General features: G+C 35.7%; 1 protein-coding gene across 1 annotated transcript in view; it reads left to right on the top strand.

The window, feature by feature from the left end:
- The window catches only part of C3H14orf39 (chromosome 3 C14orf39 homolog), a 29,224-nt gene extending 17,028 nt beyond the window's left edge, over nucleotides 1-12,196 (top strand). The window contains exons 8-16 of the mRNA XM_052783728.1: nucleotides 2,151-2,290; nucleotides 2,751-2,830; nucleotides 4,923-5,008; nucleotides 5,104-5,168; nucleotides 6,294-6,361; nucleotides 8,040-8,197; nucleotides 8,726-8,861; nucleotides 10,381-10,438; nucleotides 11,689-12,196. Of these exons, the coding sequence (XP_052639688.1) occupies nucleotides 2,151-2,290; nucleotides 2,751-2,830; nucleotides 4,923-5,008; nucleotides 5,104-5,168; nucleotides 6,294-6,361; nucleotides 8,040-8,197; nucleotides 8,726-8,861; nucleotides 10,381-10,438; nucleotides 11,689-11,891 (994 nt within the window). The 3' untranslated portion in view covers nucleotides 11,892-12,196. The remainder of the gene's footprint in view (nucleotides 1-2,150; nucleotides 2,291-2,750; nucleotides 2,831-4,922; nucleotides 5,009-5,103; nucleotides 5,169-6,293; nucleotides 6,362-8,039; nucleotides 8,198-8,725; nucleotides 8,862-10,380; nucleotides 10,439-11,688) is intronic.
- Nucleotides 12,197-12,623: the final 427 nt, after the last annotated feature.

The following is a 12,623-nucleotide window of genomic DNA, read 5'->3' on the forward strand; positions in this document are numbered from 1 at the left end:
GAAGAGTCAACCCTTGTGCTGACCACAACCTCATAGGCAGTTATCAGTTACTAGTTATTATGGCAGCCAGTTATTAAAAGTCCTGCTTCCAAAAGGACTTGCTGGCATGCGCCTGACTAGAATACTGAACGTGGCTTCAGTAGAAAGTCCTGGTAAATACCACAGTAGGAAGTGTGATTCTTCATATGTATAATCAATACACTTAATTCCTATAGTGAAGATAAAGTCATATTAATCTTTGGGCTTCATTATGCTACAAAGAAGAAACTGCTGCTAAGGAAATGAGATTTTATTTTGACTTAAGAATATCTAATTTTTTCTTTGCACTTTAGTAAAAAAAATGTTATCTATTTTGCAGTATGGATCAAGATAAAGATTTTTTTATCTACTCAGATGTCTGCAAACAATGAAGTAGAGAAAGGAGACAAATGATCTTTCTTGTTGTTACTGCAATTTGGACTATTTTGAGCTTCAGTATGCAGTTTGATTTTTCTTTCAATGGTTATTAATTATGTTAGAGAAGTTGTGTGTGTTTTTTCAACTGTTTTTGGGGAGGAAAGGGAACAGGTGTATTGCATACACATAAAGTTTAACTGCAGGCTCTTTTGGAAGGTTTTGTTACTTAAAAAATACATATCTTAAGAGCTTCTGAGTCCTGTTTGTAACTTTGCCATCAATACATTTTTCTGAATAGATATGCATTGTAAAAGAATGCTTCATTTCAGGGAGAGTGAATTTTTAGATATAAAGAGTTGTCTGCTACTGTCTACAGAAGCACATGGAAACTGACTCCAGGAACTTTTAAAAACACAATTTGGCATCCTAAGTTCTGTAAAAAAAATGGTTTATGGTGATCTGACTCATGACCTCAGCAGCAGCAGCAGTAGCAGCAGCAGCCTTGTTCAATTAATTTTTGAATGATGATTGTGGTAAAGTGGCCAAATAAGCCATTCTGAACAAAGTGAAGCAGTTTTAGACAGGTTTCTGTGCTTTAGCTCTGGTTTTATTTCTCCTTGTTTTTGTGCTCTCTGCATCTGAATTTAAAGATACACCAGCCATATACACATCTTATTTCCTGTAGTACTCATTCTTGACAAAAGTAATAACTATAATTACTGTAACTGCAAGAAATACAGGGTTTTTTTTTAATCCTTTATTATTCCTAGTTTTTTTGATTGATGTATTAGGTGGTATATGGTTTTTATAGTTTGTTAGGGCTCAATTCAGCACAGCACTAGGGGTATATGTAACTTTACAGGTGAAGATAGTCCTTTCTATCAGAGTTTTTTGACTGAGGTGCATTCCTGGTTTTATGTGATCATAGTTCTGCATGTATATTAGTTTAACGTGTTGTTACATCCATATATCTTAACCATTGCTTCTAGCTGGATGTTTTTTAGTGCTAATTTTACTCCACACTACCTTATAAAGTGCATCCTACATTTAATCTTATTTTTATTTATGGAAAATTTCAAGAAGAACAAAAAACTGACTCGATTCTTAATTTGTTTTGAATAGCATTGTTTAGTCAGCTATTAACCAGATGTTGTAGCTAGAAGCACAGAGGCACTAAGCAGGAATGCCAGAGAGAAAAAAAATAGAACTCATTATTTTAAAAAATGGTAAATGTTCCTGTGCCAAATAGCCATTTTACCCTTCATTGTTCTGCTAACCTTTGTCTTTCTACACTGTAAAAGGCTATTTACCCTACACAAATAATTACACCACAAGTGAAAACACTTGCTGCAGTTTTCTCTTTTGTGTATGTATAGTGTGAGTATTCCAGACAATCTCAGAGAGAGAACAAGTGTTTTTAGATGTGAAAATGTGATTTCAGAACTACAGTAATGAAGTACTTTAATTAAAGTGTAAAATGCCAAGCTACTAATACTTTTCTTTGATACTGACAAAATTTAAGTCAGCATTGTTCTTATGATTGGCTTATTACTACTTTATGCTTCTTCTTTCAGTGGTATTCTCTGTCTGATATTATTTAAAGAAAACTTCAAATTTTTTCAACTGCTGGCGCTGAAAGTGGTAGAACCTCCCTGGCAGTATGCATCTCCCTTGAAAACTCTACTTACTTGAAGCAGTTATATTTTATGATTTCCTTTCTTTTGCAATTGTTAACTGATTTTTTTTTTTTTTAGGATATTTCAAGAGAGCGAACATCCATCTTTGCTAAATGAGAAACATCAACTTTATAAACCATTACATGTCCCATGCATTCCTCGGAAATTAGTCCAGTCTGTACAGAGTATTGGATTCTCAATGCAACAAACAGAAACAGGTGCAGTGTGTTTAATGATCTTTCTGTGAGAATTTTAGATTATTTTTGTGTAAATGAATGGAAACCATGATAACAAATTTAGTGAGCTGCTCCTAATGTGATAGTTGAAGCCAGGCTTTCAATGGAAGTTGGGTACTTACTTGTCTTTATGTTCTGAAAATCTTCTATGTCCAATTCCTCTCTTTACTGTGCAATGAGTAAAGTAACATGACAGGTATACCTCACGCATAGTATCAAAAAAAATCTGAAACATACCTTTAGCACTGTTTGCATAAATACAGTAAATATTAACCAAGTATTTGCAGTAAATTGATTGTTACTTTCATATTTTGTGATAATTTTCTTTTAGCTCTCTATTAACAGGAAAACCTATAAGCTTTGCCTGCAAGTTCAGTTTAACAATGCCATGCTTTGGATACTTAATCCTATTAACAGTATTAAGTAATATTTGTCAATTTAGGGAGAGAAGAAAGAGAAAAGCCTGTGGAACTTTCAGTGGCCACTAGCAGTTCCTCCAGCCTTGCAGAAAATTCATCACAGGTATGCAGCTCTCCCACTGGTAAAAACATGAGATTATATAATCTGTTTTATGTGGTTGTTTAAATTCAAAACACTTCAAATATACCTAGTGCTATTATATCTTACATAAAACTTGTTAACACTGTAACCAGTACACTAATCTTGGTAATCTGCTATTACTTGGTAATCATAATAAAAATCTTTCTTTGGTGCCATTCCTAATTCAGCTGAAAATATGTATGTTCTTACAAAGTGCAACTGGTAGTAGTTATAGTAAGCATTCTAATGCCAAACTTGAGGTGGACCATCTATCCAATTAATTTTGTATAATAGTTTTTTAAATTTAGAATAATCTTTGTAGATTCACTTGGCTGTATGTAGCGAATTTTTTTTAATTCCAAAGGAGGAACATAATCTCCTATTACTTATTAATTGTCAGCCATCTACTCCATAATGAAGGGTTTCATAAAGGACTAAATGAGCAGGGTGCTATAGAGGACTGCCTACTGTTAACAGCTCAGTTCTGAGGCTTACCTAGAAACAAAAATCTGGGCTGAGAGGAATAAAACCACGAGAAGTATTGCTTTGTACACTTGAGGAGTCCACAACTACATTTTCCATCTCTCACCCATAAACAAATAGATCCTATGGCAGTTTTTTGAAAAGGTGGAGTGTATTGCAGCTTAATATCTTAAATATAAAAACACAATAAACCCATCCAGAAACAAGTTGGAGGAACAACTTGCACAGTTATGAAAACCAGTAATAAAATCTCATTAAGTGCAAGAACGTTCATAGGACCAATAGATTGTTAAAGTATAAAAGGAGTACTCAGATAAGGTAAGGCCATAGGAGATAGATAGTTTGCAACTGTGTTCGCTGTGCAGAAGCTCAGGGAAGTTTCTATACCAAAACCTTTCTTTATAAGGGACATCTCACTGGATCTATTTAAAACCAAATTTTAATGAACAACAAAAATCGTCAAGTAAAAAATTAACAGAACCAGTTGTGATTTTCTTAAGAATTTCAAGGGAACTGAAGGATGGAGTGAGTGAATCACTAAATGGTTTAGAGTGGAGCCTGTGGTAGAAGAAGAAGCCTTCATAAGATAAGGCAACATGGAGGGCAATGGCTAGACTGAGTGGAACAAGACCAGATCAAATTTCAAGCAATTCTGATTTGCGACTGGCTGAGGGAGTTGGACATGATGAGGATGATGGAAGGGCTGTTGTCAGGGTAATCCGGAGATGAGGATGAGAATCTGGGACCTAGAATTGCACTTAGAGAATGGTGGGAAGCAGTGAGTCAAGGTTAAGGGAACTCTAAGAAAGGGTGATGGCAACAAGGAAAAGAAGATGGAGTCTGAGGTAAAATAAAAAGATTGGAAGAAAGAAGGTTGCTATGCTTCAGAAAAGGTGTGCTATAAACTACAGGAGTTGAGTGGCAGACAGAACTGCATAACTAGCCCTTTTGTCCCCCACCCCGAATTGAATTAAATTTGATACTTTTTGCAAATTAAAACCAAACTAGAACTAGCAGCTCCCTGTGAAATAGAGTGTTATCTGATGCTGAGGCATAGATTCCTAGTGCCATTCTGCCCTTAAGGCATAAATACATGCTACATATAAGAGTTAGGGCTTCTGATCTGATGAAAATCTGTGAGGCAGGAGTACTTCCATGTTCTCTGCAGTTTTTCAATCCACAGAGGAGACATTTACTGATGTGCATACTCACTTTGGCTTTGGTGGTGGAGACAGGCCTGGCTCCAACCCTTTCTGTGTTGTCAGGCAGGAGCAATCTGGCTGCAGTAGTAGAAAACCTGGATAAAGTTTGTAAATTATGTTATGTTATTTGTGCGACAGAAAAGTTAATTATTCACACCTAGTTGTCAGTGCTGTGAATGAGACTTTATAAAAAATGATAGAAGTGGTTTTGGGTATCATGCTGTTAAAATGTAGGTAAAGCAAAGATAGGCAAAAAAGTTTTTATGTCGCCTGACCCCTAAAGAGTGGTTAAAAGAAGGGATTACCACAGTCTAAGGAGAAATCAGAGTGATATTGTTGAAATGACAATTTCATATGCTGCCTCATTTGAATTTTTTGCTATGTTTTAGATGGTTATTGACACTGCAGGGACTAATAACCCACAAATTGCCCAAGTTCCATCAATGGCAAGCTTACAAAACCAAATGCAGTTCAGGTAAGTTTTCTTTAATATGAAGTAGTTTTCATTCTTGAGATTGAGGTTTATGGAAATAATCCATATTTTGACAAACAGTAATTTTTGTCTTTTAGACTGGTAATTCCTCCAAAGCAGACGACTTCCAATCAACAGTTTGAGAGTGAAAATGCAGTAATAGGTACAGTACCGCTGTCATTTTTTTTGATAGGTTGTGCTGTTACTGTATGCTGGATCACATTATTATAATAGGGAAAATTCTAGGGGCTAAATTTTCATTCTGGTATTAAGTGGGCCACCATTTGTATTCCTTTTCCACCTTGATTATTTAGTTCAAACTTTGAGCATAGCAGACAGACGGTGTCCTAATTTAATTGACTTAACTGCTCTGTAATGTGGGATTCATTCTGCATTGACCATTGCTAATGAAAGGAATCTTCCAGCATCTCTTGTAAATCCATGCTCTAGTCTCAAATTACTTGGGTAAAAAGAAATCCAGTCTGAAAATCTGCCCAGAAAGCATTAGAAAATGCAGAGAAAAGGGATATAATAAACTCAGTAAATTAGGAATCTTGAAGCATCAGATTAAGATTATTAAAGATGAAAATTAACTTGAGAAATACATACAGAATGCTTACAGAAACAAAACAGGGTAGTTACAAATACACCTATAGTTTTTGAAAGTACAAGGCACTGAGTTTCAGTTTAAATATTTTTTTTCTAATTATACTGCCAATTTAGATGCATGTAAAAAATCATAGTCTATTTTTTTATAAATAGGATCCTAATCATGTGTCCTGAAACACAGGATCTTAACCCACAGTGCCTGAAATGTTGCACAGTCTGAAGCTTAGAGCAGAAAGTCTGATAACATTCTTCTCATTTCTCATCCTGGCTTTTGCCCAGTTCCTTAAGATACACTTCATTAGTGTCATATGGAAGTGCTTTTTATATTGTTTCCACCTGGTTTCTATTGACTGGTATTAGCACTCTCAGAGGGCAATAGCTGGATTAGACAAACGTAGCACTCTCAGGGAACAATACCTAGGTTTGAAGAACATACCAAACCATATGAAGCAGCCTAAGCATTGCTTTAACGGTAGGGAGTAAGCAGCAGAACGAGAGGTAACTATCATGGACATAGCCACAAAGTGGGTTATTATGAAGACTACAGTCAGAACACTTCCTTACCAATAGCAATGCCAAGTTAGTGAACCTTTCTCAAGGATTCTTTCCCACAATGTAATTTTTATTTATCCATTTAAAATGCTGTTATAATAAAAGGAGTGCTGTCTTTTTTGTATAGCAAACCAAGAGGCCAAATGTGGTGATAAAGCAGAAGATGAGCCAAAGGATTCTTTGTATATACCTCAAGTAAGCAAAGCATTTCATATGTAATAAGTAATTATTTTATTTAGAATAGTCAAAGTATCTTGACATATTTTAATCTATTGGCAAGAGGTAAGTCCCAGAAATTGGCAAAGTGACTCATTATAAGGCACCCAACAGGTGAGAAGCCAATCAATGGCTTCTGATTACTAATATAGTGATCATTGCTCTTGATCATGTTAGTGTTCTGTGGGTTTTTATGCTACCTTAACAGTAGGCTATTTAGGATGACTATCCTATGTACATCATAGTTTTTGTATAAATTGGTGCATATAATTTTCTTCAGCGTGAGCTGATGAAATGTTTTAAAAAAAATGTTTGCATTTGAAACTCGTTTCTCCCACAGAACTATAGTAAATAGGCTCTGTGCTGGCTACAGCATTTGTATGGCTCCGTTGGTACTGCTTTTACTAGCTGTGCCTGAATGTGAGATCAAGCTCACCGTGCCACAATATTCAAGCCAGTTGTGTGTACAGCTTGCATATACAGGTGATATCAAGATGTGATTTAACACTGGCCAGCAGCTGAGCACCACACAGCCACTTGCTCACTCCCCCCACAGTGGGATGGGGAAGAGAATCAGAAGGGTAAAAGTGCAAAAACTTGTGGGTTGAGATAAAGACAGTTTAATAGGTATAGCAAAAGCTGTGCACACTAGCAAAACAAAATAAGGAATTCATTCACTACATCCCATCTACAGGCAGTTGTTTAGCCATTTCCAGGAATGTAGGGCTTCATCCCACGTAAGGGTTACTTGGGAAGGTAGATGCCATAACTCCAAACATCCCCCCCTTCCTCCTTCTTCCCCGCACCTTTTATTGCTGAGCGTGACATCATATGGTGTGGAATACCCCTTTGGTCAGTTGAGGTCAGCTGTCCCTGCTGTGTCCCCTCCCAATTTCTTGTGCACCTCCAACGTACTCGCTGGCAGGGTAGCATGAGAAGCAGAAAAGGCCTTGACATTGTGTGAGCACTGTTCAGCAATAACCAAAACATCCCTGTGTTATCAACGCTGTTTTCATCACAAATCCAAAATGTAGCACCATATAAGCTATGAACTCTCAGCCAAAACCAGTACACAAAATCAAGTTTGAGATACTTCTTATCTTCTGGTTGGCTCGCTACAGGCTGATGCCTGCAGGCAGCTGGTGGAGAAGAATGTCTTTAAAACAATATTGAGTCTGGTGGAAATTGCTCCACCAAATCCAAGAGCTACATTCTCATTTAGCATTTTCTGAGGAAGAAGAATTATCTCAGTCAACTGAAATATATTCTGATGGTGATGTTCCTTTATTTCACTAGGGAGTATCAAGAGGATTCCAGTGTGACTTTAAACATTACGCTAAGAACTACTTTAGAGTGAAATAGTTCTTTTATTCAAAATCAGTGTTTTCAGTTCACAAGTTTCTTTATTTTTTGGATGAAAATTGTCATACATAGTTTCATTGACAAGGAGTCCATTTTAAATTAGATAAATTAAGGTTACAGTTTTAAGTATGGTAAATATGTCACTGAGCATTTAATTAAAATCCTTTTATTTTTCATGAGAATATAAATAACTAAGCATAAAACATATAATGAATATATTTATAGCTAAATGGACTAATGATATTTTGGGAAATTTTATATGCCACAAACATTATTGTATATTTCTTTTTAATAGGACATACACACATATTTTAAGTCAAATGAAGATAATTCTGACACAGCAGAAGAAAGTGCGGAAGATTTTTTAAGAGCACCTGAAACACCCGAGTTTGTAGGAACACCTAACTCAAAGGGGAAGAAAACCCAGTTCCCTAAAACACCTTCATTTGACTTGTATGATATCAGCTTTTATTTTGATTTTGAGCAAAGTTGTATTGATGTTTATTGTAAGAGCATTTCTGCTGTTTTTGAAAGATACTATAGTAAGAGTTCTCTAGAAAGCTCTTCTGAAAATATTCAATTTTTTTGCTGAGTTATGCTAGGTAATTTATTAGATTTTCTTCTTACAGTATCATTTCCACTTGAAGCTGTTTTGAAAGAGGGAAACTCTGCTTAGAAATATGAGACACAGGTTCTTTGTAGCTCCTTTGCTAATTATCTTTTCCTGCAGTAATATTTGTTACACCAATTTCTATCTTTAAACAGTTTTTCTGGTAAAAGAGTAAGCAATTGGTAAGAACACCACCTCACTTTCCTTTAAAGAGTTGTGTGACCCGTTCTGTGTTGCAAGAAGCAATTATTGATAGAAGCTTTGGAAATCTAAAAAAGTGACAAAACAGAAAAAGAAAAAAAAGAACAAAAAAGCCATCTATGCTACTTTTTAAAACTATTAATGTAGTTTCTTCCTTTCTGTCTTTACAGCATTCACAATTTAGGTTGTGAAGAAGGAACATCAAAATCTCCTGCTTTTTTTTCTCTCATGACCTTCTCCCAGAAATCACCTGGCTTTAATTTATTTGATTCTTCTGTGTTTGGGGCAGAAAATTCATCTGATGAGGTAAAAATGAGTACTTGAGAATATTAAACTTCAACAAAGCAAAATATGCTAAGAAAACAGCATTGACAGTGAATGAGGTTTTTCAGACTGGTTATCTTTGTAGCAAATAATTGTTTTACTAGCTTGCTTAATTTTACATTTGATATCCTTTGAAAATGCTTATCTCCTTTCCTGGTGATCCCCCTGTGATGACTTCTGATCAAGTATGAATCTTTCCAATATGGGCAAAATTGGATCTTGCGCAAATATACAGGTGACTAGATTCACAAGAAGGCTTCTGGTTCAGCGTTGCAACACAAAACTTTAGGTAGCCTAACAGAATTCACAACTCACATGCCTATCCTGTGTGGTTTTGTCTTGCTGAAGTGGGGAATCAGGTACTTACATTCCCCCCCCCCCCCCCCCATTTTTCACAAAATGCAGAACACTGAGAAAAGGAAGAAAGGACTATCAGGAATATTGAAGAGCAAATATGGATTAGCTATACTTAAATGGCAGAGACAGATAGGCAACTAATTGGAACCCGGAGTGAAATCCAGGTGTTCCTTTTCCTTTGCAGGTTCCCTAACTACCGTGGTCTAGAGTAATTTTTACTCTCCTGGGCTAATAGGTAGATAATTGGATATTCAGGATAGATGTGTGTCAGTGCATAGTGCAGTGATTAGGTATCAATGCTGGCAATGTAGATTCAAACCCCATTATGCAAATAAGGGATCTGAACCCAGGTATCTCCTATTTTAGTGGGTGTGCTCTGTCTTGAGGTTACTAGATAAAAGCTAAAGGAGGGAAGAGGGAAAACACTGTTTTATTTTGTGCTTGGCAAGATATGTGTTGTTGGTATCTCCTAGCATCAGCTGTGTGTAGGAGAGAATACACCAGTGAGTAGTTTGTGAATTGTTTAGGAATGAGGTAGGTATTAAGTCACCACCTAGTACTATCAGAACCCATGTAATTTTGTGCCTACTCAGTGGCAGAAACCAAGAATTTACCAGCCTGTAGCAGTCATGTGTGATTCTCTGAAGTTAGATGGGAGCTTTGAAGGACTTAAGTATCTATTATAAATCTAGCCTAAGAACTCTTCTCAGGAGTGACAAGTGGTTATTCTGCTACTCTTTCTTGGCAATATCAGGTCCTACTCAGTAGGCAGTAATTATGCTGTTGCTTAGAGGTTTTCTAAAATGTCACAGAATTAAATAATTTTTAATCTTTTCCATTTAAAAAACAGCAGTAGACCAGATCAGATTTTGGTCTGTTCTCAATCTGATGTTTTTTCCAGAAGAATGGAGGGAGTGTGTTTGCAGACGTAGGTTTCATGGTATTTGCTTATCTCATCAAAGAGTTCACCTTGCAACTTTAGGGACTGATATATACATTTAAAAGCAGATTTTGTGAAGGCTGCTAACATTCACTGGGACAGCCAGTGTCTTACTCACCAAAAGCAAATTAACTTACACATCAGCATTAGAGCTTATCTTTTGTCTTTCTCATTTGTTAAATAAAATGGCTGTTTACATTTCAGACAGAGGAAAGTTACTCTGTGGGAAACTTGAACCCTCTGTCCCCACACAAAGATATTGGTAAGTCTGAAACTCAGATATACTTGTGTGTACCAGCTGTCTTCTACTTGTATTTGTGTGATTGACAAGCTCGTGATCCTGCTCAACAAGGCAGCTTTGGTTGTCTAAAAGGATGTTCAGTTGTGATATTATAGTTCAGTGGTTTATTGTGTTCATTTGTGTTTTGACTAGCTTAAATCTTTCCCTGCATGTTTGGCTTCAAATGTATGAGATGTCATGAAAAAGAAGTATGAGAAAGAAAGAAATAGGGATAGTGTTAGGTGGGTTTGAAGCAAACTGAGAGGAGCTGCAAAGGAGAAGAAAAATTCAAGTGTCAAAGCTTTTTCACTGATAAAAAGAACAGTTCTTTTAATGCAAAAAGCTATAGTACTTGGTAAATACTACTTTTTAACTTAATGCTACCAGCTTAGTGTTGGAAAGAGTACATCCATTGGGTTTTTTCCTCCCTCAACTAAAATGAAAATAAAGTTTCCATTTCATTAAAGAAATCTTGATAGTAAACTGACTTCCATCAGTTTAAACCATTGGAGGTACACAATGTAAAAATAGCACAAGTGAGAGAGAGGAGAATCAGACTTAAACAGTATCTGCCACTCATAGTAAGTGAGCCACACACATTTACACATTCTGATGTGAAATCCTGGCTTTACTGAAATGAAAGGCCAATTTTTCGTGATATCAATAAGATGAAAGCTTACTCTTGATCACATGCTTCTCTGAAGGGAACTACTCTTTTTTTTTTTTGAGGTGCTGCGAGTGCAAAGCTACTTTTTTGAATAATAATAGATGAATATAAGGTTGTATGCATATATAACTGTTGTAGAGAAAAGTGTGTGAATTTTGTGTTACTAAATAGAAATTTCAGGTGTTTTTCTCTCTGTAGCTTTGTTTCTCCAGGTATCTCAGTGATTGATTACATTGTTCTCTAGAGAAGAAAGAATCTGCAAAAATATATCAGTTTACAAAGATCTCCTCCGTTGCTTAGTATTCAAAACATTTCACCCAGTATATCATGCAGAAGTGTTTTGTTGTTCTAAATCATTCAAGTACTTCACACTTCATTCTATGTAGATTCTAATAATGCGATCCTGGAAGTACCATTTCTAGTGCAGAAATAAACACACAACTGTACGCTGACATTCAGCGGGATGTTGGGAGTACAGTATTATTAAAGAAGCATATTATGCTGAGTGCAGTACTCTTTCAGTAAGATTTAATCTAATAATTAATATAATATGTATTCCACATAGGAAGCTTGTTTGGGAAATCAGAAAGCGAGGATGCATTTGCCTTTCCCTTCCCCTCGGAATCGACTTCTCATGCATTTGAAGATGGAAAAGATGACTTTAATTTTCCATTTGCATTTGGACAGGATCAGAGATCATCACGCTCTCCTTCTGTGAAAGGTTTTCATTCTTCCTTACAAAATACAAAGCCATTTACATTCTTTTGAATACCTTTGACTTCCTTTTAAATTCTTTTCCTACTTAGCCTTGACAAATGTTTTCAGTTTCTGAAGTTAAAGTACAAAGCATTTAATCTTCTCCTTTCATTTCATGTAAGAATACATTATTGCAATTGCTGCAAGAGCATGTGTATGTTCATCAGGCACACATGCTTTGAGATACAGCTTTTATTTTTCTTATTCATTTTCTAGATATGTTGTTTTCATAAAATATTATGATACACTCTCGCTAAATTGGTACTTACAAGCAGCAGAAATATCATTTTACAGTAATGTGTCAAGTTAATTCAATATCTGTGAGAGAGCATCTAAACTTCTAGATGAGTACTTTGAGCTTCTGATATAAACTAAATAACTTGTGTTAGTAGAAGTACCTGTTTATTGTAGCAGTAAAAGCTGAATTTGAGTTAAAGACAATGTTCTTAAATTAGCTGTTATACACAGAATATTTATAAAACTTTTGAAATAAACATTTCTGTTAATTTTTTGTAAAGTTTTGTAGGTATTTCTTAATATCTGAAGTGAAATAATGTTGCAATTATAATACTTACCATTTCAACTTCTGTCTTTGTAACTTGAAACACTGAAAGCAAGTTCCTTCTTCTTTATCTAGTATCTTTCAAGAAAAGATACAAAAGCAGACAGTTCCCAAAGTCTAACTGTGGTCAGTACAAGTATATCCACCAGCTCTCCACAAACGGCTTTTGTTATGGAATGGCT

The sequence above is a fragment of the Harpia harpyja genome, chromosome 3, assembly GCF_026419915.1.
Source record: "Harpia harpyja isolate bHarHar1 chromosome 3, bHarHar1 primary haplotype, whole genome shotgun sequence".
NCBI classification, from domain to species: Eukaryota; Metazoa; Chordata; class Aves; order Accipitriformes; family Accipitridae; genus Harpia; species Harpia harpyja.